This window comes from Coptis chinensis, chromosome 7 (assembly GCF_015680905.1).
Source record: "Coptis chinensis isolate HL-2020 chromosome 7, ASM1568090v1, whole genome shotgun sequence".
NCBI lineage: Eukaryota > Viridiplantae > Streptophyta > Magnoliopsida > Ranunculales > Ranunculaceae > Coptis > Coptis chinensis.
Genome location: NC_141462.1, coordinates 17,356,018 through 17,383,986, shown reverse-complemented (window position 1 = coordinate 17,383,986; position 27,969 = coordinate 17,356,018). Strand labels below are relative to the sequence as shown.

At 41.9% G+C, this 27,969-nt stretch overlaps 2 protein-coding genes across 2 annotated transcripts; one reads left to right on the top strand and one right to left on the bottom strand.

The window, feature by feature from the left end:
• Nucleotides 1–947: 947 nt before the first annotated feature.
• LOC147486341 (disease resistance protein RGA2-like) lies at nt 948–5,560 on the bottom strand. Its single transcript, XM_086572564.1, has one exon. It carries the CDS (start codon nt 5,057–5,059, stop codon nt 1,268–1,270), a length of 3,792 nt encoding a protein of 1,263 aa, XP_086428690.1. The 5' UTR covers nt 5,060–5,560; the 3' UTR covers nt 948–1,267.
• Nucleotides 5,561–10,368: 4,808 nt separating this feature from the next.
• LOC147486340 (uncharacterized) lies at nt 10,369–11,115 on the top strand. The gene has a single exon (XM_086573712.1). It carries the CDS (start codon nt 10,369–10,371, stop codon nt 11,113–11,115), a length of 747 nt encoding a protein of 248 aa, XP_086429838.1.
• Nucleotides 11,116–27,969: the final 16,854 nt, after the last annotated feature.

Sequence of the window (27,969 nt, the reverse complement as noted above, 5' to 3'; positions counted from 1 at the left end):
CCCGCTAGGAGCAAAAAATCACTTGAAAAAAGTCACAACATTGTTACATTTTCCGTTGTAAACAATTTGATTTCTCTTCCCCTGCTAAGGGAACTTACTCCTGTAATCCTGTTCTTAGTTTGAGAAAAGGTGAAGTGATTCTGTTTAGTAAAGATCAATCTGAAGAGTCCAGAGCTGTATTTGGATTATATACCTATGAAATCAAACACGGTACATTGAAGAATTTAGAGAAGCAAGAACTTCTGGCTCATGTTAGCAGTCTCATATCTTGTCCGATACTCAAACGTTGCAAAATTTCTTGAAATATGCAAGAACTCGTATTCGAATTTCAGATGGCGCCTGTTGCACCAAGGTTCAACAGTTAACCCAAATAATGAGGTTTTTTATATTGACAGTTATTTTTAGGTTAATAAAGGTTGACTATGTTTCATTAGGGTTTTTTCCACTGAAAGTGTCAAACAGTATGTGTTCTGTTTGTTTGTAACAGTTCACCACTTACACGTTTTCTCCGCTTCATTGTCCTTTTACTTTTCAGATTTCACTACTCGATCAATTATGTTTGCATATGCAAGCTCATCTGCGATACTATTCAAACATCCCTCCCCCTCCTCTGTCTCTTCCACACCTCTATTTTTTCGAAGGGTCTATTAAATGGAATGTATGGGCGTGTACTGATTAAATCAGGAAGTCTGCTAGTCGGCCACATTCCTGATACCGGGTATTGTAAGTGATTGACAGGTTTTCGTTCTTTAGAACAGGTACACCATCTAGAAACCAGTAGCTTCCTATAATGATTCCCATCCAATGACAGCAGTTCTTGGATATATATTTGCAGAGAAGAGAAGCTAAGCCACCACGCATCTTGTTCCTGAGGAAGTTGTTAATTTACATCTTCTTACGACTCTAACATTGAGACTACAGACGAAGGTACGTAAGAGACTTCCCTGTTTGGGCGAACACATTTGCTAAGGGATACAAACATCCTTTACACATGCAAAATATACAAAAGAGTTTGATAGCTTCATTATCTGATATCTTTGGCAGTACACTCGAAGACATTCTACTTACAGATTTTACAGCCATGAGACATTCCTTTGTATACTGTGTCGACTTCTGCAGTTCTGCTGCTTCTCATTCTAGGCTGTCGAGGAATTTCCTGCTTTTGTAGCAATTCTCTAGCTTAATATCAGAGAATCTGCACTCTGTACAATTCAAATAGTGTAGAGAGAAAGCATGCGCCTTTGGTGGTATGGTGCAAAGTACGTGGTCAGTTTCTTGTAAACTTCACATGATCAATGGTGATCTTTGGAACACGGGAAAGGATGCTCCAGTCTTTTCCTTCTCCAAAGCGGTCTTTCAGAACAGGGCAGTCTTCGATGTATAAATGTTGAAGCATGGTGAGGTGATTTAACTCCTCAAGGTCGAAATCAAGGTTTTTGCAGGAAAATAGTTCTAAGCTTTGAATTGATGTGAGTTGGTTGAAGCCCTTGGGGAGTGACGAATGCAATGAAAGCCAGATCGAAACAGATTTGAGATTCGGGTAAGTGTCAGTGTTGCTGTGGGGACATTCTTTGTTGCAGACAGGAAGTGAGTTAGAAAAAATACCTACATCCCTAGAGAAAAATAGCTTCTCAAGCAGTGGTGGAAGGCAAGGTTGGATTCCTCTCAATTCTGGGCACTCGCTGACATCCAGTTCTCTCAATGTGTGAGAAAATATGTAGTTCGGGATTACTTTTAACTGACAACAATCCTCAATGCCAACTGCATGAAGAAGGGGCATGATGATATCTCCATCCCTCTCCTCACAGTCAGCCATGCTAGTCAAACTCATTAAGTAGAGGGTTTCCAGAGATTTGAGTCTTGAAAGATCTGGTAATGCCCTCAGTTTTGGGCAAAACCAAAGCCTGAAATCAGAGAGACGTGGCATAATAACTACCCTGTCCTTCTGGGAATGCAAATTCCACACCTCAAAATGTTCCATATCATTGATTTCCAGTTTCCTCAACCTTGGGAATATGAGCTCTTTTTCTGCACTCTTTGTACAATCGCTACCATTTTCGAGGTGTGAAGTTCCCAAAAACTCAGCCCCGATATGTTTCACTGAATGCAATTCCCGTATCTTGAGACTTTCAAGAGATTTCAACTTTCCAAAACCTGGTAATGCACGCAAAACAGGACAAGTAAACAATCTAAGCTTAAGAAGACAAGGCATCATCTGTGTATCTTTTGAAACTGGAAACTCCCACTCTTCCCAATCGTCCATATTTCTAAGTTGAAGTTTCTTCAACTTTGGGAATGATATCACCTCAGCAGCACAGGAGCTACTATCAATGCCGAGTCCACAAAATTCACTTCTAATTTGTTTCACTGCTTTCAAATTGTCAATGACAAGATGTTCAAGAGATTCAAGTCTTCCAAGAGCAGGCAGTTCACGTAACTTTGGACAGTCTTTTAGAGTTAGCTCTAGTAGTTGTGGCATAATCCTCATTTCTTTTGAAAATGGAAAGTCCCACTCCTCCCATTCAACCATATGACGAAATACTAGCGCCTTAAGCTTTGGGAATGATACAAATTCCGGGTCAAACCTTCCACCACCAACATTGTACCCAAAAAACTCGTGCCCAATGTGCTTCATCGAACTCATCCCGCCAACATTTAGCTTTTCAAGAGATGCCAGTTTCCCTAGAGCAGGCAATCTTTCGCATTTCTCACATTTGTATAATTTCAAAGTGACAAGATTGGACCCGCTTGTAATCCAAGAAGGGAACTTGGTACCTGGATATTCCTTAATTTTTAGCATTTCTAAATTTTCATGCGGCTGAAGGTTTTCAAGAACTCCTTCCATTGTCACAGCATCACCTTCTCCCAAGTCACTGAAGTGTAATGTTAATCCAGAGAGATTTTTCTTCTTCCTTAATTCTGCGTCAGCAGCCTCATTCATGTTGGTTAATTGCCCCAATCCGTCTACTTCTAAGTTTCCTTGCAAAAAATTGAGAAATTTTAGTTCTCCCATTTTGCATCCTTTACTCGTCACATCACCAACAATGAACTTACTTAATGTTCGAAGGAAGCACAATTTACCGATTCCCCGTGGTAAGCAACCCAAAGCAACAGTTCCTTTGATTCCAAGATGTCTCAGATTAGCCAAGTTTCCAATCCCGTCAGGTAGCTTACAGATTCTTTTGCACGAGGCGAGTTCCAAGGTTTGCAAATTATACAAAAGGCTTATAGCCTCCGGCAACTCAGACAAATTTGTACCACATAAGTTAAGGTATCTCAAATGTAATAATTTCCCGACTTCATTAGAGAGTTCTTCAATTTCACTACCACCTAAATCCAATGCCCTAAGACATGTTAATTGATAATATAACTCAATAGGAACTGTACGTGCTGGTTCAATGAGCGTCAACAATGTTCGTAAGTTCTTTGCCAAGTAAATAGAGGAATTGTCCATATTTCCTGTAGCTAAATGGCGGATTTTTTTTGCATCAAATTTTCTGTCATTTGTCTCCAGAATGGTACATTCACTCGCAGTGAGAAATTGGGCAAAATCATGAAGGAGATCATGCATCTTGCAGCTTGTGATGCTGCCTTCCGCGTCTCTTACGAAATCTTGAAAGAACGAGCGCATAGCAAGATCATCAAAATAATCTTCACCAATTTTTTCAAGTTCTTTGCTTCCGTCTGAGCCAACAAAACCTTGTGCCATCCATAACTTCACCAAGTAATCCTTGCTTATTTCCATATCTTTTGGAAAGACCGCGCAGTACATAAAGCATTGCTTCAAATTTGAGGGCAAAGGGTAATAACTCATGAATAGAGAAGGTAAAATATCCTTTTCAACATGTTGCATATCCCAGGTTCCACTTGTCAAAACATTGTTCCAATCCCTTTTTGCTTTTTTATGGCGCATAAGACTTGCTAAAGTCTTGGCCGCCAGAGGAACACCTTGGCATTTCTTGGCAAGTTTTCTACCAATTTCTTCAAATTTGTAAAGATCTTCTTCTCTTCCCTGAAAAGCTATAAGACGAAACAACGACCAACAATCATCCTCAGGCAATTCCCCCAAATTATATTTTTGGGTAGAGCCCATCATCTCTGCAACTTTCTCGTTGCGTGTGGTTACCAAGACTCTACTTCCTGAAGCACCGCCATCTAGAGAGAGTTTCAGTGGGTACCAATGATTAGCATCATCTGTCCAAACATCGTCTAGGACTAAAAGAAACTGCTTTTCCTTAAGTGAGTCACACAAACATTTATGCAGAGCATCCCACCCAACCACATTTGGAAACTTCTCTCCAGCTTGTTCAATAATTTCCCTCGCAACCCTTACAAGATCAAATGGCTTCGAGACACAAACCCACATCTTCTTTTCAAAGGTAGTTATCACTTTCTCTTCTTTAAGGACTAGTTTAGCAAGAGTTGTCTTTCCAAATCCCCCAGTCCCAATTATGGCGATTACCTGGACGGGCATATCTTGATGGCTATTATTCTCATCCAACAGCATGTTCATTACAATTGCTTTGTCATGATCACGACCACATATCTCTGACACATTGACATGAGAGCTTGTTAGGTGTCGAGGTTCCTCGTGGTTCATAACAATGAGCTTGTGCTGATCCTTATCATGGGCGACAACATCTAGACGTTGTCTTATTTCCTTTATCCTCTGACCAATGTCGTAGTGTATAATAACAGATCTAAAACAAAAGCAAGGACAAAACAAGTAGGATACTACCTTCTTGCGCTTGCCAGCGTTGACATCGACATCGGCAACGGCATCATCATCTCCCTGGTTTTGGGAGATTCGAGTCCTTGTCTGCCACTCATCCAACAGATCGTCAGCAACATAGGCAATGTCTTTCAACTCTTCTAACCATACTTTCACTGCACGATCCTTGACTTGCTTCTCCTCCGCATCATTAAGCACAGCTTGCACCATTTTGAATGTTTTCATGAGCTTTCCAACTTCTTCCCGAACACCCACCACAAGTCCCACCTCTTGCTGGACATATGATGCCAATTGCTCCAACACAATAAGAATGAGAGAATCAGCCATTAAGAAGTATTGAGTGATACGATCAGAAGTGAGAAAGCACCAGAGGACGTTCAACACTTCAACTTGTAGGCAGGCCCGAAGTAGTACTGTCTTTCTTTGACTTTTTTTTATTGACCTACTGATTTTTCACTGACAAGTTACAACAAAGTAATAAGATTAAACTGCCATATTGCTCTGAAAAAAAACCATGAAGAGGCATAAGAACGCGTTTGGGTCCACAGCTCCACAAGCAAATTCTGTATTGAAAACTCAACGACAGAAGAGTTGTTGAACTGTCATTTACTGAAAAACACATTATGTAGAATGCTTGGTCATAGAAGATGGCAAGACCAATTCAAAGATTCAGCTAAATTTTATCTTTACTTGGGCTGTGGCTGACAATAATTTGCATCCTGCCGATTCTACAGAACTTAACTAGTGTACTGTTTACTATCGCAAGTAAAATGTTCGATATGGACCACTTATCACCAGAAGAGAGAGAGAGAGGAATCATCCACACGAGTACACGACCATACCTAACGACCTGGATGAATACTGAAGAGCCATGTTGTCACACTCCGAATTTCTAAATAATTACAAAGTGAATATTTGAAATATAAATATCTCAAACATCACTCGGTTCAATTATCTAAAAACCCAGGCCATTCTATGACGGGATGGATAGAACACATGTCAAACCCTAAAACCCATACCATAAATAATCAACTTAATAACAAAATATCTCCAAAAATTTCTCAACCATCACTTTATTAAACGACTATCTTCTGTTTAAAAATCATCATATAAAACTCTAAGAATAATAGGTCTTCAACATCATATTCTCATGTCATATGAATATGCAACTATGTTATTACATACTTCCAAAAAGATCAGACCTATTAAAATAAACTCCCGGACTGCTCCAGAAACAAATCCAAATCAAACACCGCGGTTCCACTGCCTTCCACCTATGTTCCCAAGAACACACCCACGTTACCAAAACAATGCAAACATGGGTCAGCAAAATGGAATTTGCTGGTATGAGTAGACTAACCACATATAAACATTTCTAATATTTAATTATCCAACTAACACTTTAAATATATTATAATATAATCATTCTCAGCTTGGAAGACAGGTAGTTCCGTCATTTCAACCGGCATAGTTTTTTCCCAAGCAAGACTTCCATTTTATTAACTCATTATGATAACTTGTTTTAATAACTAAGTCATTAAATTAAAACTTACCGATATTCACTGCTGTATAAGGGTAGGACCGCGTCCATGCACAAAATGTTATTAAGTCCTACCATCATGCAAAAGAAAGTTAGAACTTCTATATAACATATGTAGATATCCTATAGGTATTCAAAAGTAAGCCGAAACACACTCGCATAATCAAATCAATTTCTCTTATCAATTAATCAATTTCTTTTCTTATACACTCACCATTTAGTACCTATGTACCTTAGGTCATTCCCGCCACATTCAAGGAATACCCAACCCTACATTCCCGTACACTCAAGGAATACAAGTAACCCGCAAGGCGAATACCTTAGTTTCTCTTTAGGGCAGTCCAAAAAATCTAGTCATTCATGGCACATTCAATGAATACCTGGGTCATTCATGACACATTCAATGAATACCCAATTATAACGCTAACGGGCCATTTATGGCACATTCAATAAATACCCACCTATCACATGACATCTTCAGTCATAAGTCTCATTTTCAAAACTTGATGCGTGGAGAGATCTAATAGGTTGCGGTAAATTTGTTTATGCATTATTGAACTTTATTGCATAAATTATTTCAGAAAACGAAGGAGTACCTTAATTCATGTATTTTTGGTTTACGCGTTATTAATTTCATGGATGTATAAGTGTCATAACGTTGTATATCATAAAAGACTGAAATATCACAGAGTAGTAAATACACGTACATAAGTATATTTAGAAAGGTCTTAGCCTAAAGTCAAGCATGCTAATAGTCCTAGACCTATCCTAATAGACTGAATCATAATCTGAGTTAAAAGTCAACTCTGGTCAACTAGTCAAAGTCAACTCTGGTCAACGGTCAAAGTCAACCAGCCCCAAACTCCTCTAACCCAAAAGCCCAAAGTCTAAAACTAAAAATCCAAATTGAAAATCTAAAAATTAAACATTCAAGCCCACCCATTTATATCGGCCCAAGCCCAACAACAAAAAAAAAAGAATGAACAGGACGTTCTTCTTCTTCCTCTTCCTCACGGTGCCCCTACCACTACAGCAGCCACCACCGGCCATCTATCTCCAATATAAAACCCGCGATTTGACTCCTCACAAAAAACCCAATCCACCGATACCCTCAAAACGCGATTTTCTTATACTGAAAAAAAACGGGATCGGCGCCATTAATGGCTGCTCAGAGCTTCACAACACTCATACCATGATTCCACCACTACCAATCATTCCCCGACGACAACAACTCATCTATTATTCACCAAACAACAACCAACAACCAAGGAAAATACCACCCTTCAATTCAATCGACAACAAAAGAAAACAAAGATATCACTTCATCAAAACAGTTTACACTCGTGGCAATCAATAAGTTTTGAGTCCATGTAAGAACAATTAACTATATCATTAAATGGAAACTCGATTTCATTCCTGGTTAAACAAAAAAAACAATCTTGCGAGGTTACAGTTTATCTGTTCTTGCGTTAACAATCTTATGTATTTCTTAGTTTTATACCATTTAGTTCTAACAATCACACGCGTATACAACTATATTTCCGACCTTTACAGTCGACAAAAATGATGATTCCGCAGTAAATCAGTGTTTTAGAATTTTATCAAAGTGTAACATTTTATATCGTTGAAAGTATCTACTCACCTTTAGTGCGCTCCGACTATTAATCAGCTACTAGAAAAATCTTCCTTTTCTATTGTCAGTAAAACCCCTCCCTTTTTTTTTTTCTCCTCTCTATAAAACTCTCGCTGTGTTTTTGACCAACCCTATTCTGTTTCCTTTTTGTTTAAAAACAAACCCCCCGAAATAGAGAAGAAGGTTTATACCATAAACCCACGTCTCCTATTTCCACTAACAATAACACTTATCCTATTTTATTTTATCTATTATCTATTATTATTATTATTAGGAAAAAGAATAAAACACGGGGTGTTATACATGTCATCCACTCCTTTCTTACCAGTTACCCTACACAAACACATATGACTATATATATATATATATATATGAATATAGGTGCTGACTAGTAAAGGTCGGTAAAATTTTTGGATGATAATACTAGAGGTCTAGGACTCGAACCCGCCAGCATCAAAGAGTTACTAATCATATTTAAAATAGGCTTACCAAACAAAAAAAAACTATATATATGAGTATATGTATGCAAGTAAGCACGTGTCTCTCTGTTCGAATTTGTTCTAATCTAGCTGGCTTTTATTTAGCAATATTTAAATAACAAAATAAATTAAACACGGATTACGTTTGATTAAAAATAGAATGAAAACAAAGATTTCTCGTTAACAAGGACATCAAGAATTGGGCGACTTATATTCTCTAAGAAAACAAATTTCAGATTTTTTTTCATTACCTTGATTTAGCATAATAGGAAAAATCAGAGGTTTATTGCCTGGCGACATTCTCAACATATACAAATAGTGAAGTAAGAACTGTATCTACCAAATTCATGACCATGGGGATGACATGTCCCAGAGACCGAGGTAACTTAAGAGACCAGAGAGTGAGAGCATAGGATACAGGCCGCGATACTTGAGGCCGTAGTGGACGGTTAGCGGTTATGGAAGGGAGAGGTGGAGATCGTGGAATCGGAAAGCAGTTAGCAGTTATGAAGTATAAGAAGAGAAGGGGGAAAAAGAAAAAAAAGAAAAAAGGAGGGGTGAAGAGAGAGGAAGTCAGTAGTGAGAAAATCTGATCATACATTTGGCGCCGTCTGTGGGGATCACCGGAGTGACCTACAATTTAGAGACAAGAAGAAAGGGTTATAGGATGGCAACGATAGCTAAGAAAGGGAGAGGGAGACCAAAAAAAGTGAGAGAGGGAATCGATGAGGAAGAGGCTCTGAGTGTGGAGTTGGAAGAAACACCAGAGAAAGTTCAAGACGCGACGGTGGAGGCAACCCGGACTCTTGCGGGGAAAAGAAGCGAGATTGAGGGAGGAGAATGAAGATCTTAGAAGAAAAGGAAACTACACAAAGAGGGGAGGGGACTAGAGAGCCGAGAAATAGCGAGGTGGGGAACAGGGCGAGGAAGCCTCGGGCCAAGAGGTGATCTTGAGGGAGGGGTCACGCCGGGAGGTGATCTAAGCAATGATTGAAAAGGATAGAGAAATAAGTCGGGCAGCGGAAAAAGAAAAGCCAAGGGGCGGTGAAGAAGGTGGTGGCCGGACTTAATCAGAACCTCGCTAGCAGATTCTGTTTGGAATTCCGAGGTACCGAAGAGGTTTACGCAACCGAGGTTCGAGCGATATGACGGGAAGGGTGATCCTGCGGACCACTTACACCACTTTAGGCAGCAGATGCCGCTGTGGCAAGAGAGTAAATATGACGGACTCCGCTGCATGATGTTCCCCGCTAGTCTGAAAGGGGGAGCTTCGGATTGGTATTACCGATTGACGTCACGCAGTATAAATAAGTTCGAGGAGTTGGAACAAGCATTTGTGGACCATTTCATTCATCAGAAACGGAGAGTTGTGGATATCGCAGACCTTTTCAATGTCAAACAGAAATCCGCCGAGACACTGAGGGAATTTTTGTGTAGGTTCAAGGAGGAGACGTTGAGGGTGGAGAATTTGGATGAGCACACCGCAGTAATAGCATTCCAAAGATGGGTTGAAGCGGGTACTAGAGTCCACGAATCAGATCCAAAATCGAAGTCACAACGTTACATGCGTTGTATCCAAAGGTCGAGAAGTACATACAATATGAGGATATACTTTACTGAGAACCGCTAAGAGCCTAGGAAGACGGAGAGAAATCAGTGCATAGTGTAGACGTAACGACCCGGAAAAGACGGAGGAAAAGCTACGGCCCGTGAGGGGGATCTTACAGGAAGAGACACACAAAGTCGAGAGGTCGAGACATGGCTAGGAGAGACATTCATGAGAAAAAACCATACCAGCGATATAGCGACAACTCCTTTGAACAAAACTTTAGAGGAGATATTGCCGCTAATCAAAGGGATGCAGTATTTTGAAGGTCCGAGAAGCACGCCTAGAGAATTGGAAGAGAAGCCGTTTTGCGCATACCACCAGATCCAAAACCACAGAACCAATGAGTGTTTCGTGTTGCATTGGTTGGTAGAGAGAATGATAGAAAATGGGTTGCTGAGAGAGTTCATCAGGGAGGCACATCCGGTCAAAGAAGCGCCAGCCGTAGCGAGGATCCTAGGAACCATCAATGTCATCTTTAGTGGGGAAACAATAGGAAGGAATGCTCACAGGGACAAAGTAAGGAGGACGTCCAGCTTACAGCAGATAAATGAGGTCTCGAGTATTCCGCGGCCAGTTCCAGGAACCACGGAAGGGGATGGGAAGATAGAATTCACGCCAAAGGATCTGGAAGCGGTAATCTCTCCCCACGAGGATGCGCTGGTGATAACAATAGCAGTGGGTAACTACATGGTGAAGAGGGTGTTAATAGACTGCGGAAGCTCAGTTGATTTGTTGTTTAGCGGTGCGATGGAGGAAATGAACATTGAGAAGAAACAATTGAAGCCTCCCCGGACCAATCTGTTTGGATTCAACGGTAGCATGACCGAACCTATAGGGGAACTGGAGCTACCAGTAACTGCAGGTCCGGTAACGGTGTTCACCCGTTTCATGGTCGTGGACTCCACTTCGCAATTTAATGCAATCCTGGGAAGAAGATGGATTCACGAGATGAAGGCAATTCCATCCACCTACTATCAAGTGATCCGTTTCCCGACTAAGGGAGGAATGTATAAGATAAGAGGGGAACAAGCCGTGGCTCAGAAAATACACCAGGTGGTGGTTCGAGAGTTGATCCGCGCACCAGATAAGGGGGCGCGGAAAGAGGGCGGACCCGAGGCGTAGCAATCACAGATCACGGTAACGGCCCCAGAAGTGCCAGTGGGGGCCAAGACAATGGATGAGGTTGAGACAGTGAACGTAGGTACTGGAGAAGAAGAGAAACTGGTGTCTATTGGGGCCGATTTACCGGAGAATTGGAAAGCAAAATCGACCGCCTTGTTGATTGAGAACAACGATGTGTTCGCATGGTCCGTAGAGGATCTGGTGGGACTGGATCCAGAATTTGCTTGTCACAGTTTGCATATGAGAGAAGGGGCCAAGCCCATCCGGCAAAAGATGAGAGGCTTAAAGCCGCAGTATGCGCAGGGGATACGAGAGGAGATACATAGGTTGAAAGCGGCGGGGATTATTCGCGAATGCAAGTTCACGGAATAGCTCTCCAACATTGTCGCGGTTCCAAAAAAGAATGGGAAAGTAAGAATGTGTGTCGATTTCACGGATGTCAATTTACAATGTCCAAAAGATTGCTACCCAATGCCGCGGATAGATGAGTTGGTGGATCAAACTGCGGAGTTTAAGTTCTTCTCTTTCATGGACGCGATCCATGGGATACAATCAGGTGTTCATGTATGAGCCGGACCAAGACAAAACCGCGTTTATAGTAGAAGGGGGAGTTTATTGTTATAATTCGAATGCCTTTCGGCGAAGAATGTCGGGGCTACCTTCGGAGGATAGGAGAGAAGATGTTTGAGAGCAAAATCGGGCGGGGAATGGAAATCTACATAGGCGACATGGTGGAAAAGAGTATGACCGAGGAGGAACATCCGGAGGGATTGAAGGAGACGCGTTCCGCGATACTACGGACATATAAGCTGATGTTGAACCCGGACAAATGCACCTTTGGGGTGACGTCGGGAAAGTTCTTGGGTTATATCGTCACATACCGCGGAATAGAAGCAAATCCGGACCAGATCAGGGCTTTGGTAGAGATGCAATCACCCCAGGATGTGAAGGAGGTCCAGAGGTTGGCAGGAAAAATCGCGGCTCTCAACAGGTTCATTTCAAAATCCTCGGACAAGTGTAGACCTCTGTACCTACTCTTGTGGAAAACAACTGACTTCCAATGGACCGAGGCGTGTGAAAAAGCTTTCCAGGAGTTAAAGGTTTATTTGGGAAGAGCCCCTATCCTGTCGCGACCAGGGCAAGGTGAAAAATTGTATCTATACTTGGGGGTGTCAGAGTACGCAATCAGCTCCGTGTTTATAAGGGTGGTGGACAAGACGGAGAGGCCGGTGTATTTTCAGAGCAAGAGCATGTTAGATGCAGAAACCAGATATAGCAGGATAGAGAAATTTGCTCTGGCGTTGGTTTTCTCAGCTTTGAAATTAAAACCGTACTTCGATGCTCACTCAGTAGTGGTGGTGACAAACTTGCCACTCAAACAGGCCTTGAAAGCGGACAAGTCAGGAAGAATGTTGAAGTGGGCGGTAGTGCTGAGTTCTTACGACATAGAGTACCAGATCAGGACCCTTGCAGAGAAGCGCATTGCTATGGCGAGAATTCTGGCGAAATTCCCAGCCGAGGACCCTACATGGGGAGAAGAAATGGTTATGGAACGAGAGGGCGATCCTAGTCATGACCCATTCGACCCATGGGATATGAGAAATGAGTGGAGGGTCTTCGTAGATGGATCCGCGACTGACACCGGAAGTGGAATCGGGGTGGTGTTGGTTACACCAGAGAATAACCGGTTAGAATTGTCGATGAAGTTGGGGTTCGCAGCTTCGAATAATGAGTCGAATCTGGCGGTGATAGCGAGGGGTTGGAAATGGCGGCTCTCGATCTCGGAGTGAATTGATTGATGTATTGATTCCAACCTGGTAATATGTCAAATGAACGGAGGAGAGTTTGCGGCCCGGTGCCCCGGGATGGCAAAATATTTAGAAGTATTACAGAGAAAGGCTAGCAAGTTTACTCGGATCAAATTAAGCTCACCGGCGCGGTGAGAACGGAACACGCCGGCAGCGTTAGCATATGTTGGGCGGTGCTACCAGAACCGGGCGAGCCATTGAAATTAGGTCTTGAAGCAAACCAAGTACATCAGAGGGTGAAGCGGTTTTAGGAGTCACCGAGAAAGAGACAGGGTGGATGGAACCCATAAAAAGTTTTCTTGCGGGGTCAGAGATCGAGGACAAACGGGAGAGAAGGAGAATGGAACAGGTGTCTCAAAGATACACTCTGATAGATGGTGACTTATACAGACGCAATGTCAGCGGACCGTTATTGAAATGTATTGGGCGTAAACAGGCGGAAGAGGTCTTGAGTGAGATTCATGAGGGGGATTGTGGGAGTCATTCTGCGGGTAGGACGACGGCACATCGATTATTATCTCAAGGGTATTTTTGGCCGCACATGAAGCGAGACGCAACGGAGTATGCAAAGAGATGTGAGAAATGCCAAAGATTCTCACCGCTAATACACGCTCGGCCGAAGTTTTGCATAAGGTGTTTAGCCCTTGGCCTTTCGCCATGTGGGCGCTGGATATCGTTGGACCGCTCCCCTTGGCCAGTGGCAAACGAAGGTTCGTGTTAGCCGCGACGGATTATTTCACCAAATGGGTTGAGGGTGTGGCACTATAGCAGGTTAAGGAGGAGCAAGTCAAGAAATTCATGTGGGAAAACGTAATTTGCAGATTTGGGCTGCCGCATACCATAATCGCAGATAACGGTACTTTCGATTCAGCATCAGGGCAAAAAGCGTGAATTCCTCCAAGCATTCAAGGTGAAGCAAGGATTCTCAGCTCCTTACAATCCAGAGGGGAATGGTCAGGCAGAATCCTCTAACAAGACTATAATGGATAATTTGAAGAAGAAGTTAGAGGATCGAAAGGGGGCGTGGGCAGACGAGTTGAATCAGGTGCTATGGGCGTACCAAACCACACCACGAACTTCCACTCAAGAGTCGCCATTTGCCATGGCCTATGGAGTGGAGGTGGTGATTCCCGTTGAGATGGTGGAGGCGACAACTAGAACCAGAGCCGTAGAAGAAGGAGTCAATGAAGTTATATTAGCTGCGGACTTGAACCTTACAGAGGAAAAAGGAGGGATATGGCGCATCAAGTTGGTTGGAGGAATACCACAGGAGATTGCAGAGGCAATATGACAAGAGGGTGAAGCCACGGCAGTTCCAGGTGGGGGACCGCGTTCTTAGAAGAGTGACCCCAGCCACCAGAAAAGAGAAAGACGTAAAGCTGGGGCCCAACTGGGAGGGGCCATACACCGCGGGTCGCGAAGGGTCAGGGACCTATCGGTTGCAGAGGCTAGCGGCGGGGAGGACATCACGAGACCTTGGAACATAAGAATGTTGAAGAAATTTTATGAGTGATGCTTTATACAGTGTTATTTTAATTAAAAACAAGCTCTTGAATCACCAGAGTATCATTTGAGTGTATGATGATGTTTTGTGTCACCCATCTTTGTCAAAAATACTGTGACCAAAGAATTTGAATCGAGTGCAATTGAGACCAAAGAATTTGGTGGCATAATGGCCGTGAACACAATAAACGATGCTACCCAAAGCGAAGCCGCTCCAACGAGCCTCCCGGGCAGTAGAGGCCAAAACCAATAAGGGGCCACGAGAGCCCCTTCGGACAACGAGGTCTAAAACCAACTGGGGGCAAACCGAGGCTACCCCAAAGAGCCTCACGGCTGTTAGAGATAACGGAGGGGCACGAGCCCTTCATGGATGAGGAGGTCCAAAAAATATCCAAATACATCGGGGCCAACCGAGTTTGTCCCCAAAGAGCCTCAACAAGGTACTTGTACAAAGAGATAAAACGGAGGGGACGAGCCGCTTCGCGGGACGAGAGGTCCGAAAACCAACCGGGGCTAATTGAGCTGCCCGGGATAGCCTCCACGGCTGCCGAGGCGGTGAGGTGGGAAGCCATCCGCGGATGCCGCGGGGTCCGTAAATCAAATTTTGGGCAAACCGTGTTGCCCCCAAAATAAATCATCCGCAGATAGCCAAGCATAATCTGATTGAGCAAGTTGGTAAAACATATTGCACAAAAATATCCTTCGGGATCGAAATACATCGAGATTGCACAAAAACATATTCTGCATCTCTTGGCGGGTGGCCTGCGCTGCGGCGCCGAAGTCGGTCCTCGCCAGCTCATCTTCGTGGTCATGTCCCACAATTTGAGTTTGTTGACATCCATGTTTTGGGTGGGCGGAGGGGAGTTGGAGACTGCAAAATCGTCCTCCCAATCGGCAAGGGAAGAATATGAGCCGGGGACACCTGCTGGGGTGGATGGGTCTGGAGTAGCGGTAGAGGGTTTTTTGGACCGTGCGGCGGCGGCTCTTAGGGCCTCGGCTTGTGAATGGGAGATTTTCTTGGTGTAGCCCCTCTTCTTAGTCTTGGGGGGAGAAGGTTTGGGTAATCTCTCTTTAGGTGGAGGCAGACGGTAGAAAGGGCCTTGGTATGGGCCGAAGTCTTTGAGGGTTGGGTCTAGAAGGAGCGAGTGGCTTTTTCAGGATCAATGCCTAGAGGGCGCGATCGGTCGTTTCCCAGATCGCGGAGTTTCTGGAAGATTGCGGAGTAGACGCCGTTGTAAAGTTGGGAATGAGAATCGGGCCTCCAACCTGTGACAAAGAAAGTTAGCGGCGATGTCAAGAACGGAAGAAGAATAAGTACAAGGACACACCAACCGATCAGCTACACTTACCGCTCTTGAGGAAGTGTAAGTGCCTTTAGAAAACCTCGGGGAGGTATGTCCGCTGACAGAAAGTTCCCGGACACATACAAAGGGTAATGGTGCCACACTTTATCAGAGGTGGTGATGTGAAGAATGAAAGATTTCTTCTGCGGACGACTACAAAAGGATTGATAGCCTACACTGCCAAACTTGGTACTCTTTTTGATGAAGTAATGGGCAATGATATCGCGGAGTTTGATTTGGGGAGAGTTGGTTTTGTTGTAAAAGTTGGCAGCGTACATGACACGCCATAAATTGCCAATGCCTTGACATGGCGGAATGTTGAAATGATTGCATACTTCTACGTCAAGCAAGGACAGGGGGGAACCTTAAGCCGGCCACTATTTGCCCAATCAGAACGACCCGTGCCCCGGCCGCGGTTCTACAAGATGGGGAAAATGAGTTATGCCCGACACATGCTCTAACAGCACATCATCAGGGATGTCGTAAGCGGCTTTGACCGCGTCTAGGTTGGGTCTGCGGTAATATGAAGGGGGTGGGGGAAGCTTAAACGATCTCCCCGAGGTAGAGGGGATAGCGGCAGGGCTTGTCGACCCGGAGGTGGGGGACTCTGACCCGTTCGCGATGGTGTTACTAGATCTAGAGGGCGGGGTGTCCGATTGATCAGATCGGACGACGGGGGAGTTCGAAGACTCCGAAGCAGACATGAGATTCGAAAGCGGGCGAGGCAGAGAAGCAGTGATTTCCAAAAATGGAATCAAGATAACGATAGCACAAAGCCTAATGGGCGGGGAAAAGAGGTGAACGGTGATCGGAAACTAAAAAAAAACAAGAATGGAAAAGAGTGAAAGGGAAGAAGAGCAAACTTGACTTTCAACGTAGCTGCAAGCAAGGAAAAAAAGCGTGTAAGACGGGGACAGTAACCGATAAGAGGACCACTGGAAGAAGATGCCAACGAGAAGAACGGGACAAGGAGAGCAGAGGAAGAGGAAGAAGGGAGAGAGGTGCTGAGGTTGGGGAATGAAGGATGGAGGAATAATGGGAAAGATGAAGGGTTTGAGGGTTTGAGCGGGATTTGAAGCATCGGGGGTAAAAGAGTAATTTTCCGGGGGGTACGACCCAAAAGCCAAGAGAAATGAACCAGAGGATGGGCGCCACGTGGATATCGAAGAACGAGGAGTCAGGTTCTGCAGGTAATCATGACGCGTGCAGCCGTGCTAAGCACGCGTGTGAGAGGGCAGAGCAAGCACGTGCCCGTTGAGAGAAAGCACACGCTGATATCATGAAGCAAGAGAAGGAGGGGCCGCGGATCAATAAAATTGAGGATATCTCGGACCCCCTAACGAAGTTCTTCACAAGGTTAGGGGGGCCAAGAGGGGGCATTTGTATCTACCAAATTCATGACCATGGGGATGACATGTCCCAGAGACCGAGGTAACTTAAGAGACCAGAGAGTGAGAGCATAGGATACAGGCTGCGATACTTGAGGCCGTAGTGGACGGTTAGCGGTTATGGAAGGGAGAGGTGGAGATCGTGGAATCGGGAAGCAGTTAGCGGTTATGAAGTATAAGAAGAGAAGGGGGAAAAAGAAAAAAAAGAAAAAAGGAGGGGTGAAGAGAGAGGAAGTCAGTAGTGAGAAAATCTGATCATACAAGAACCTAATTAACATCATTACAAGCAATGAGAGACTTGAAGTTTTATACGTAACAAATCGGATTGATCAATGTAACGATACTAAACTTCTAATGGAAGTATGGAACAACCCTTGTGATCATGAAGGCCAGGGTGAAAACACCAACATTAAAGATTCAAAATCTAGTTATTGCCATTGTAGTTATATGTGTCTACCAAAATTGACTTTTTAATTGAGATTTCTAATAGCTTATTGCCATTTTTAATTGTTTGTATAATTTTGTATTGACACATTCATTAGTGGTAATTTCCTACTCCTGAAAAATCATATTCTCCTAATTCATTCATTTAAAGAACTAGTAAACGGGCACGTGCGTTGCATGTGTTAGGAAAGAAAAATTGGGAAAAAGAATGAACGCATGTAAATTAGAATAGCAAATTAAAAAGTTCAATAAGGAAAAAACACTTCAATACCCTAGTTGTATTTTTTGTTTGATTCGATTTTTGATGCTCTACCATCAGTTCTTTTTTTTTGTTGGTTTAAATAAGTAGGTAGCTTGGACAGAGAAAGGATTTGTAGCTAGCTTAAAAAAACAATATTTATTTATTTAGAAACGATCACATTTGGAAACAATTAGAAAAAAATGCATTGGACACTGTTAATATTTGGAGTGAATTGAATGTGTAAATAATAGCTTTACGGAAGATGATTATGTGGCAAGATTACAATTTAAAAACTTTCAATATAATATATATCTTATTTCATGTGTATGGAGATTGAATGATCCAAATGATGGAGTGTTGTTTTTTTTCAATCCATCTATATGGAGGCGACAAAAGGAAGAAATTATGGATGTTAGCTAGTTGCATCACTGAATTCTTATATTGGTTATTGGTCCCCATTCTGAAAATGGTATTAGCACCCAACTCCACATGCAGAACTTTGACAGATTTTGGGCTTCAACTTGATTAACATAATGCAATGCAATGTTGGTTCTTTGAGAGTCAAATTACATGTAATGATTGAGTAGTTAGCAGCAGGTGCAGAGTGCACAATGAAAGAGTGCAGAGGCATTATAAGCGTGATCCATTGTGCATAATCACTATGCTATGCCTAGATGATTATAGAAATATTTTGTCAAGCGGCAACAATTTGATTATAGAAACATCCATAATACATACTAGTGTACTGGAAAAAATGGTAGTGCTCTTCGTAAAAAAAAAAAATTGTTGGACTCGTATTAAAAACTCTAATATTGCTTCAACTAAAGATGAGACATGTCATGATTGGTAATTTCAGGTATGCACATGCAGCTCAGGGCATAACTTCAATTCCTATTAATCATCATAACAAATTAATCCAAAAGTTTTAAAACTGTAACACCCAAATTAAGCTTAACTACAAATACCCAGATCGCTAAATAAGTTGACTAAAGAAATGGAGATACGCTAGTGGAAAATTTCATGGGTTCAATGAGAGTAACGAGATTGGCATATCCCAAGAGTTGATCAATCTGGTCTTGGGTAATCTCGTCCTTAAACTTTGCCATCAATACGTGTTTCACCAATCCAGTCGCTTGCTTCCTCCATTTCTATCTCACTGTTATCTCCAAGAAATGAGAAATGGGGCCTTAGCTAGCTACCTCATTTCACTGCTATCTCTCTCCTAGAAATGAGAAGTGATCTAGGAACTGATGACTTTTTTTGGATCTGGGCTTCTATACTCAAAGCATCCCACTTTGAAATTGAAACTTCGAAGTTCAAACATACAAAATGTACTGGAATGCTTATTTGCGTTTCAACCAGTGTTCTAAAAAATGCTCTAAAAAATGGTAGGTGGTAGTCGGCCGGTGGAAGAGCGCCTAGGCCTTCTAGACAGTGCCTAGACGGGCTAGGCGCTAGACGGTTTTTCCCCCTAATATATATAGTAATACATACTTATACTATAAGAAATGAAGAAAATCATTTACCGGCCATCATAATTCAAAAAATAAACACAAACAAAAATACTTATTACAAAAATGCGTAATAGTTAAAAAATATCGACTTCATATATAAAAACATACTCTTTGTTATAGTGACATATAATTTATATTAGACTTTAGTCTTTTAAACTCATTCAAATCTTAAGCCTACACGGGCCTTTAATTTTCGACATTTAATCATTAAAAAAAATAAAAAAATAAAAAATGGCTGGACCGCCTAGAGGCCGCCTAGCCCGCCTAGTCGGTCCACTGATTTTTTAAACGACTTTGGCCTAGGCGAGTCGGTTGGGCACCACCTAGCGCCTAGAGACCGCCTAGACCGATTTTTAGAACAGTGGTTTCAACAACCTTTGAATCAATTAAGAACTATAAAAAAGTTAATTGACTTCTAAATCATTCATTTAGTTGGTTAATTTAATACTGAACTTTCAGGAAAAAAAAACACACTTCAGTATTTGACTTTCTTCTACAGATGGATTAGGATTGAACTGCTAACTACTGTTGGGAGGTTACACAGAGAGTACAAATATCTAAAGTGTAAATTGAAGACATGATATCCATTATTCTGACTCCCCTTGAGAAACCCTGTAAGGAAAATAAATAGAAACTAAAAGTCGATGCAACTCAAAAGCTCTAGAACCATTTCCATAAACAAACATGAAAAACAATTCTCAGATATAAGGAGCGCCATTTACACAGGCTGAACTGCAAGTACCATGTAATACAAATGCAGCAAACCAAGCCAATACACTTTTTGGAACTTCAATTTCTATCAACCTTCTCGTATTCTCATCTTACAAAGCACTGAAAGTTTGGGCGTAGTGATCAAGAAATTAAACCGTGGCAGAACTATTCGCAGTCTGAAATAGCCTAGTAGGTATAAAAAAAATACAGATACAAACAAAACCAGGTACAACCCTCCCTTTTTTTCATTCTCTTGATTCAGTCACTCTAGTTTACTATGCAAACCAATAGTATTTTTCAACTAAAAATTCAAACAACGCTGAAAGCAGACTGTAATGTAGATGAGAAACAGGATGCAATAGTCTGAGAGGCAAAAGCTTGAATCTATTTCTTCGCAACTACAGGAAGATAAGACGTAGTTGAGAACATCAAATCAAGGAATACAAAAATAACAATCCGAGAAGTTGAGAAGTAGAATAACTAAAGATAGAATGGTTACATAGTTACATTCTAAGAAAATAAAAAGGACTATAAGCTTATAAACCATTCAAATGTAATTTAGTAAAAAAGCATACTTTACTAACACAATAACTAACAAAGTCTGATTATTTTTCTCTTCATGATATTGTGAATTTGTTACTTTTAAGAACACTTACCATCTGATCTCGCGACTGCCAGTCTTTTTAAATAGTTCATTTTTAAAGAAATTGGAAAATAAGCTTAAAATATGACGTATTAGTATTATAAAGAGATAGAACAAATTTTTTGAGCTAACGCGTTGTGCTCGCACAGTAAATATTTACTGTCCCAAGACCACATCACAAAGTAGCTTGCTAACAACAAAGTGTCACAACATCATTAACGCCATTTTCAAGGTACACATGTTAGCAGTTTCGACCTTAACATAAATGCACTACAACCATGTTCTAATAAACCTTAGCCAAGTCTAGCTTAAGAATTCCAATGGCAGTGATAACTCTTTCCATTATGACACTCATTATTGTCTAGGTAGCTTCCCTTCTCCCTTAACATCATTTTCCCTTCAATTCAAAGCACTTAACCATGACTCCAAACCTAGTTCCAATACCAAATTTTAAGAATCAACCAACCACAGAAATAGGTACAGCCTTCAAACCCTCAAGAATTTGCATTCAAATCCATTATCAAGAATATATAAAGAAGCCAAAGATCCAAGGTTCCCATGCTTGAGTTTCACATATAAGAAATAAATTAACAAATCAACGCTTGAGGGGACTGTTGCTAACAGTCATTTATGTATAGAAATCCAAGTACTCAAAAGCCAAAAGATGGGAGTAAAATATAGAATGGAAAAATTAATATATGGTTAAGTCTTGGCGAAATTTAGTGTTTTACTGGGAGCAATCACAATATGATATACTGCAACCTTTCATCAAGGGCAGTTCACTCTTATGTAGCTTGATATAATATTTACTGTGTAGTGTGAGAATAATAAAGTACCATGGCAAGGACAACACTTCAAATCAAAACCCAAATATCAAAGACATAACACACCGTAAATTCAGGGGGTAAAGAGCTTAGAGTGCTTTTAACATTTAGTGTGAATTATTAATGTTAGGTTCGCTAATGGGCTAAAGAATTTACATGATCTGATACAACTAATTGAAGAAAACAAAACATAAAGCATAAAACTTTAATTGTCTGAAATTCCAGTTTCCAAAAGAAATGCAAATATAAAAATAGAGATGCAGAAACAAAGTGCAAGGATTTAAAACATGCAATACTCATGGCATGTAGTAAACTATACACATGCAAAGAAAGAGTCTAGCACGAAAAGATTGCTTACATCGTAAACATGATTGTTGGGAGCAAAAGACACGTTGGGGAGAGATGGTGATTGAGGGTACGTTGTTGGGGTTAATACCAATACCAATCGATTCCCCACTACATAGATAACTTGTATTTGAATTTAATTCAACTCCAATCAACAATCTAAATAATCCCTACAACCAAACTAACATGCCTAACTTGCTAAACAACTATTAACAACAAATAATAATGTAAAGCAGTAAAAGCAAACCACAACACAAAGATATACCGTGGTTCGGCCAATGGTGCCTACTTCCACAAGAGCTAGTCCTTATATAAAGTGGGAAGGAAGATTACAATCACTCCTTGCAATCTCTCACCTTACTAGATCACTCCTCTCTCTTTACAAGCTTGTGTCTCTATAAAGGTTATCTCTCAATCTTGATAGCTTTCAAGATTGGGTTTTCTCTGACTTTTGTGTTGTCTCTTGTGTGTTAGGTTTTGCCAAAAATTCCAACATAAAATGCAAAACTCACGGTTAAGCAAAAATAGAATCCTTCCAAAATAGGCATGGGTGCGGGGCGCGCTCTTGCCTTGGACAATGTCCAGGTGCTTGAGCGTGGGGCGCACTTCAGATTTGGTTGTGGAGGGCGCGGGGCGCACTCTTGCTTGAGTCGATGTCCAGGCGCTTGAGCGTGGGGTGCATTTCAGAATAGGTTGTGGAAGGCGTGGGGCGCGCTCTGTCTTTTCCACACAAGCTTAACTGATTTCTCTTCTCTCCTCATGTGAGGGATAACTCCAACAATCTCCCCCTCCCGAACAATGAGGGGGGATACCTCCATGCAATTTCCAAATCAACAGGAGGAGTCTGCTACCATTCCGGCGGTAGCACAACAAACATCAAACTTACCTTTCGGTAAGACTTTGGTTATCATATCCGACCCGTTCTTGTCGGTATGGATCTTCTCGATACACAAATGCTTGTCTTCGAGTACTTCTCTAATCCAATGATAACGCACATGTATGTGCTTGGATCTAGAATGAAAACTCGGATTCTTGCTCAAATGGATGGCGCTTTGACTGTCACATAGAACTACAAACTGTTTCTGCTTTAGCCTTAGTTCGTCGAAGATGCTCTTCATCCGTAGCATCTCTTTGCAACACTCAATGGCTACAATATACTCGGCTTCTGTAGTGGAGAGGGCAACACACTTTGGCAACTTAGATTGTCAAGAAACTGCTCCCCCTTCAAAAGTAACCAGATAACCGGAGGTGGACTTTACTGAGTAAATATCACCTGCCATGTCTGCATCAATGTAGCCTTCAAGTAAGGGCTTACTTCCACCAAAGTACAAACACAATTTGGAAGTGCCCTTGAGATATCTCAATATCCACTTAACACCTTCCCAATGCTCCTTCCGCGGATTTGACAGAAATCGGCTTACAACACCAACGGCGAAACCAATATCCGGTCTTGTACACATCATTGCATACATCAAGCTGCCCATTGTGGATGCATAAGAAATCTTTTCCATCTAACTCTTCTCATGCTCACCCTTTGGACACATCTTTTTGGTCATGCAGAACTGGCCACCAAACGGACAATTGACTGGCTTCGCTTGATCTATGTTGACTCTCCTCAACACCTTCTCAATGTAGCTTTCTTGAGAAAGCCACAACTTCCCACTCTTTCTATCACGAGTGATCTGCATCCCAAGTATCTGTTTTGCTTGACCTAAATCCTTCATCTCAAAGGACTTACTCAGGCCTTTCTTCAGCTTCGATATCTTGTTGATGTTTGGGCCAATTATCAACATATCATCCACATACAACAAGAGCACTATGAAATCCCCATCTGGAAATCTCTGAACAAACACACAATGATCGAAAGCAGACTTCTTGTATTCTTGCTTCGCCATAAAGGAATCAAACTTTATGTACCACTGTCTCGGTGCTTGCTTTATCCCATACAAGCTCTTTATCAGCTTGCATACTAGGTGCCCATTGCCTTTGACCTCAAACCCCTTTGGTTGGTCCATGTAGACATCTTCTTCAAGGTCTCCATGAAGAAAAGTTGTCTTAACATCTAGCTGCTCAACCTCAAGGTTCATACTTGGAGTCATACCCAATACCACCCGGATAGAAGCCATCTTCACTATAGGAGAGAAAATCTCATCAAAATCAATCACTTTCCTTTAACCGAATCCCTTCACAACAAGGCGAGCTTTGTGCCTTTGGTGAGGATTGTTCTCCTCATGCTTGACTTTGTATATCCACTTATTCTTGAGAATTTTTCGTCTTTACGGTTTCTCAACTAACTCATAAGTGTGATTCTTATGCAAAGAATCCATCTCGTCATGCATGGCCTTTAACCACTTCTCTTTGTCTATACCTTCAAGTGCCTCTTGATAGTATATAGGTTTTTCACCATCCGATAGTAGAGCGTACATATGTGGTGGATACCTGGTTGAAGCTAGTCTCTCTCTGTTTGACCTCCTTGCCCCATCTGCTGGTGCCTCAGGAGGATGCACTTCTGCTTGCTCTGGTGGTGGTTCATGCACTTCATCTGCATCTTCTATACCAATAGGTTCTATCCTATCATGAGCAATATGATTCTCATCATGAGCTTCAAACTCATGGTTCTCTGTATTCTTAATGCCTTTTGCACGTTCCACAGTAGGAACTTATGGTTCTGAATCAACAAGATCATTGGTGAAAGCCTATAGCATCTCACCCTCCTCAAAGTCTGCTATTGTTTGGTCTTCCAGGAACACAACATCTCTACTTCAGATTACCTTCTTGTTAATCGGATCATAGAGTTTGTAACCAAACTTTTCATCTCCATAACCCAGAAAAATGCATTGCTTGGCTTTGTCATCAAGCTTGGATCTCTCATCCTTCGGAATATGAACAAATGCCCTGCACCCAAATACCCTCAAGTATCCATAATCAACATCTCTGCCTGACAATACTCTCTTTGGATAGTCACTATTCAAAGGTTTCGACAGCGATAGGTTGATCACATGCACGATTGTACGCATTGCTTCTACCCAGTAGGTTCTAGGTAGCTTAGAGTGAGACAGCATGCATCTCATCCTCTCTAAAATGGTACGGTTCATTCTTTCTGCTATTCCATTCTGTTGCGGTGTCTTAGGAACGGTCTGCTCATGACAAATCCCATAACTCTGGCAATACTCTTCAAACGGCCCAATATACTCACCCCCATTATCTGAGCGAATACACTTCAACAACATCCCAGTCTCTCTTTCTACCATGCTATGGAATTTCTCAAACACGCCAAGTACTTCATCCTTGGTCTTCAAACTATATGCCCATACCTTTCTTGACGCATCATCAATGAAGGTCATGAAGTATAAACCTCCCCCGTGGGACTTTACTTTTATAGGACCACATAAGTCTGTGTGCACTAGTTCAAGGACATTGTCATTTCTGTGAGATGGGAATCTTTGGAAAGACACCCTATGTTGCTTTCCTACCAAACAGTGAGTACATGTATTTAAATGTGTACCTTTGATGTCTGGCAAGGCTTTTTGCTTAGCAAGAACTTCCATCCCTTTTACGCCCATATGACACAGTCTCTTGTGCCATAGTTCGAAGGAAGCTTATTCTTCTACCGCATTCACTTCTACTTTACACAAACTAGCCTGTGTTTTGTGAAGAGAACAAGTTTTCTTCCCTCTGGCTGCTACAATGGAACCTCTGCTCAGTTTCTATACTCCGTTACCAAACGAGTTTACAAAGTCATCGTCATCTAACTTCCCAGCCAAAATTAGGCTTAGCCGAATGTCAGGGACATGTCTTACATCCTTGAGTGTCAAGGTGTAGCCGACATTGGTTTCTACATGAACATCACCAATGCCTATAATCTTCGAGACAGCACTGTTACCCATCTTCACTTCACCATATTCACCACAGCTGTAGGTAGTAAAGAATTCCCTGTGCGGTGTGACGTGATAGGATGCTCCTATATCTATCACCCACTTTGTATCCTGGCATGAGGTACTAAGACAGCACATACCACAATCTGACACAATTCCCACTAGGTCGTCGACTAGTGCGGTAGTATCTCTGCCTGTGTTTCCGTTCCTCTGCACCATGTCTTCATGTACACAATTATTCTTCTCATCCCTCTTCAGTGTTCTGCACTCATATCTGAAGTGACCCTTGGTGGAACAATAGTAACATTGCCTCTCTGCCTTAGGAGTTCTAGCTTCACCCCTAGATTTACTTCTGTCATCACCTTTAAAACGAGATGGTTTTCTGCTTCTACCTCTCCCTCGTTTCTCTGTGACAAGTATCTCTGAGTGAGAGGAGCTGCCTTTTGAACTCCTTCTAGTCTCCTCATTCAATAAAGACATGGTAGCCATCTCCATGGTAACGATTCCATCCTTGGCTACTCCGTATAGAGAGACTGCTAATGTCTCCCAACTTTCGGGTAGAGAGCATAATAGAAACAAAGTCTCAACTTCGTCTCCCAAATTAATCTTCATCAAATGCATCTGATTGATGTTATTCTGTACTTCGTTAAGATGCTCAAACATTGAAGAACCTTCTTAGTACTTCGTGTTGGCAAACTTCTTAATGACCAGCACTTTGTTTCCACCCGACTTCCTCTCATAAAGGTCTTCAAGTTTCTTCCACAAGCCAAAAGTTGTAGTCTCTTGGGATACATGGTGAAAGACACTGTCGTCAATCTACTATCGAATGTACCCAATTTCTTTTCTATCAAGCTTGCTCCACTCAGCCGCAGCAACCGTTTCCAGTCTTTCTCCTCCATTCTCAATAGGTTGTGCCAAGTCCTTGCAGTAAAGCAAGTTTTCCATCTTGACTTTCCAAATGGTGTAGTTTTTCCTATTCAGACTCGTCATGCGATTGTTCACGAATTGTCCATCTCTTCAAGTTATTTAAACTTAAATCTTCTCTCAGGAGTTTTGTCGAACACCTTCCGACTAAGATTTGGATAACACCCTAGGCTAATCTAACCTGGCTCTGATACCACTTGTTGGGGTTAATACCAATACCAATCAATTCCCTACTACACAGATAACTTGTATTTGAACTCAATTCAACTCCAATCAACAATCTAAATAATCCCTACAACCAAACTAACATGCCCAACTCGCTAAACAACTATTAACAACAGATAATAATGAAAAATAGTAAAAGCAAACCACAAAACAAAGATATATTGTGGTTTAACCAATGGTGCCTACTTCCACAAGAGCTAGTCCTTATATAAAGTGGGAAGGAAGATTACAATCACTCCTTGCAGTCTCTCACCTTACTAGATCACTCCTCTCTCTTTATAGGCTTGTGTCTCTGTAAAGGTTATCTTTCAATCTTGATAGCTTTCAAGATTGGGTTTTCTCTGACTTTTGTGTTGTCTCTTGTGTGTTAGGTTTCGCCAAAAACCCCAACATATAATGCAAAACTTGCGGTTCCACAAAAATAGAATCCTGCCAAAATAGGCATGGGAGCGGGGCGCACTCGGAATTGTGCTACAATGGGCATGGGGCGTGCTCTTGCCTTGGATGATGTACATGCGCTTGGCGTGGGGCGCGCTTCAGATTTGGCTGTGGAGGGCCCGGGCACGCTCTTGCCTGAGTTGATGTCCAGGCGCTTGAGCGCGGGGCGCGCTCTGTCTTTTCCACACAAGCTGAACTGATTTCTCTCCTCTCCTCATGTGAGGGATAACTCTAACATACGCAACCTATCGTCACTGACTCATTGTAGTCTCCAACCTCAAATGGAGAGGAAGATTAAAGAGATGCGAGGATTTCAAAATCTTGCACGTGGACAATGAAATTACGCATAAAATCTTTTGTAACTCACCTAAATGGGTTACCAAGATGCTAGAAACCTTATAGATATGGGATTATACCTAAAGTATACGTGTCCTTACCTCATCGCAAATCTAAGTGTTCTTGCAACACCGCCTTACACAATTACACCCAAATTACAGAAATTGAAAACCATTATTCCTATTTCTGAAAAAACAAAAGATTCATACCCACCTTGCTTGATTCATACACACCGTTCTAAAGTTTAAATGTATTGGTAAACCTAGTTTTCATTATTCCAATCATGGAAAAG

Bases quoted from the DNA above. Each gene is read 5' to 3' on its own strand.
- LOC147486340 (XM_086573712.1), top strand. From the start codon at position 10,369: ATGATAGAAAATGGGTTGCTGAGAGAGTTCATCAGGGAGGCACATCCG.
- LOC147486341 (XM_086572564.1), bottom strand. From the start codon at position 5,059: ATGGCTGATTCTCTCATTCTTATTGTGTTGGAGCAATTGGCATCATAT.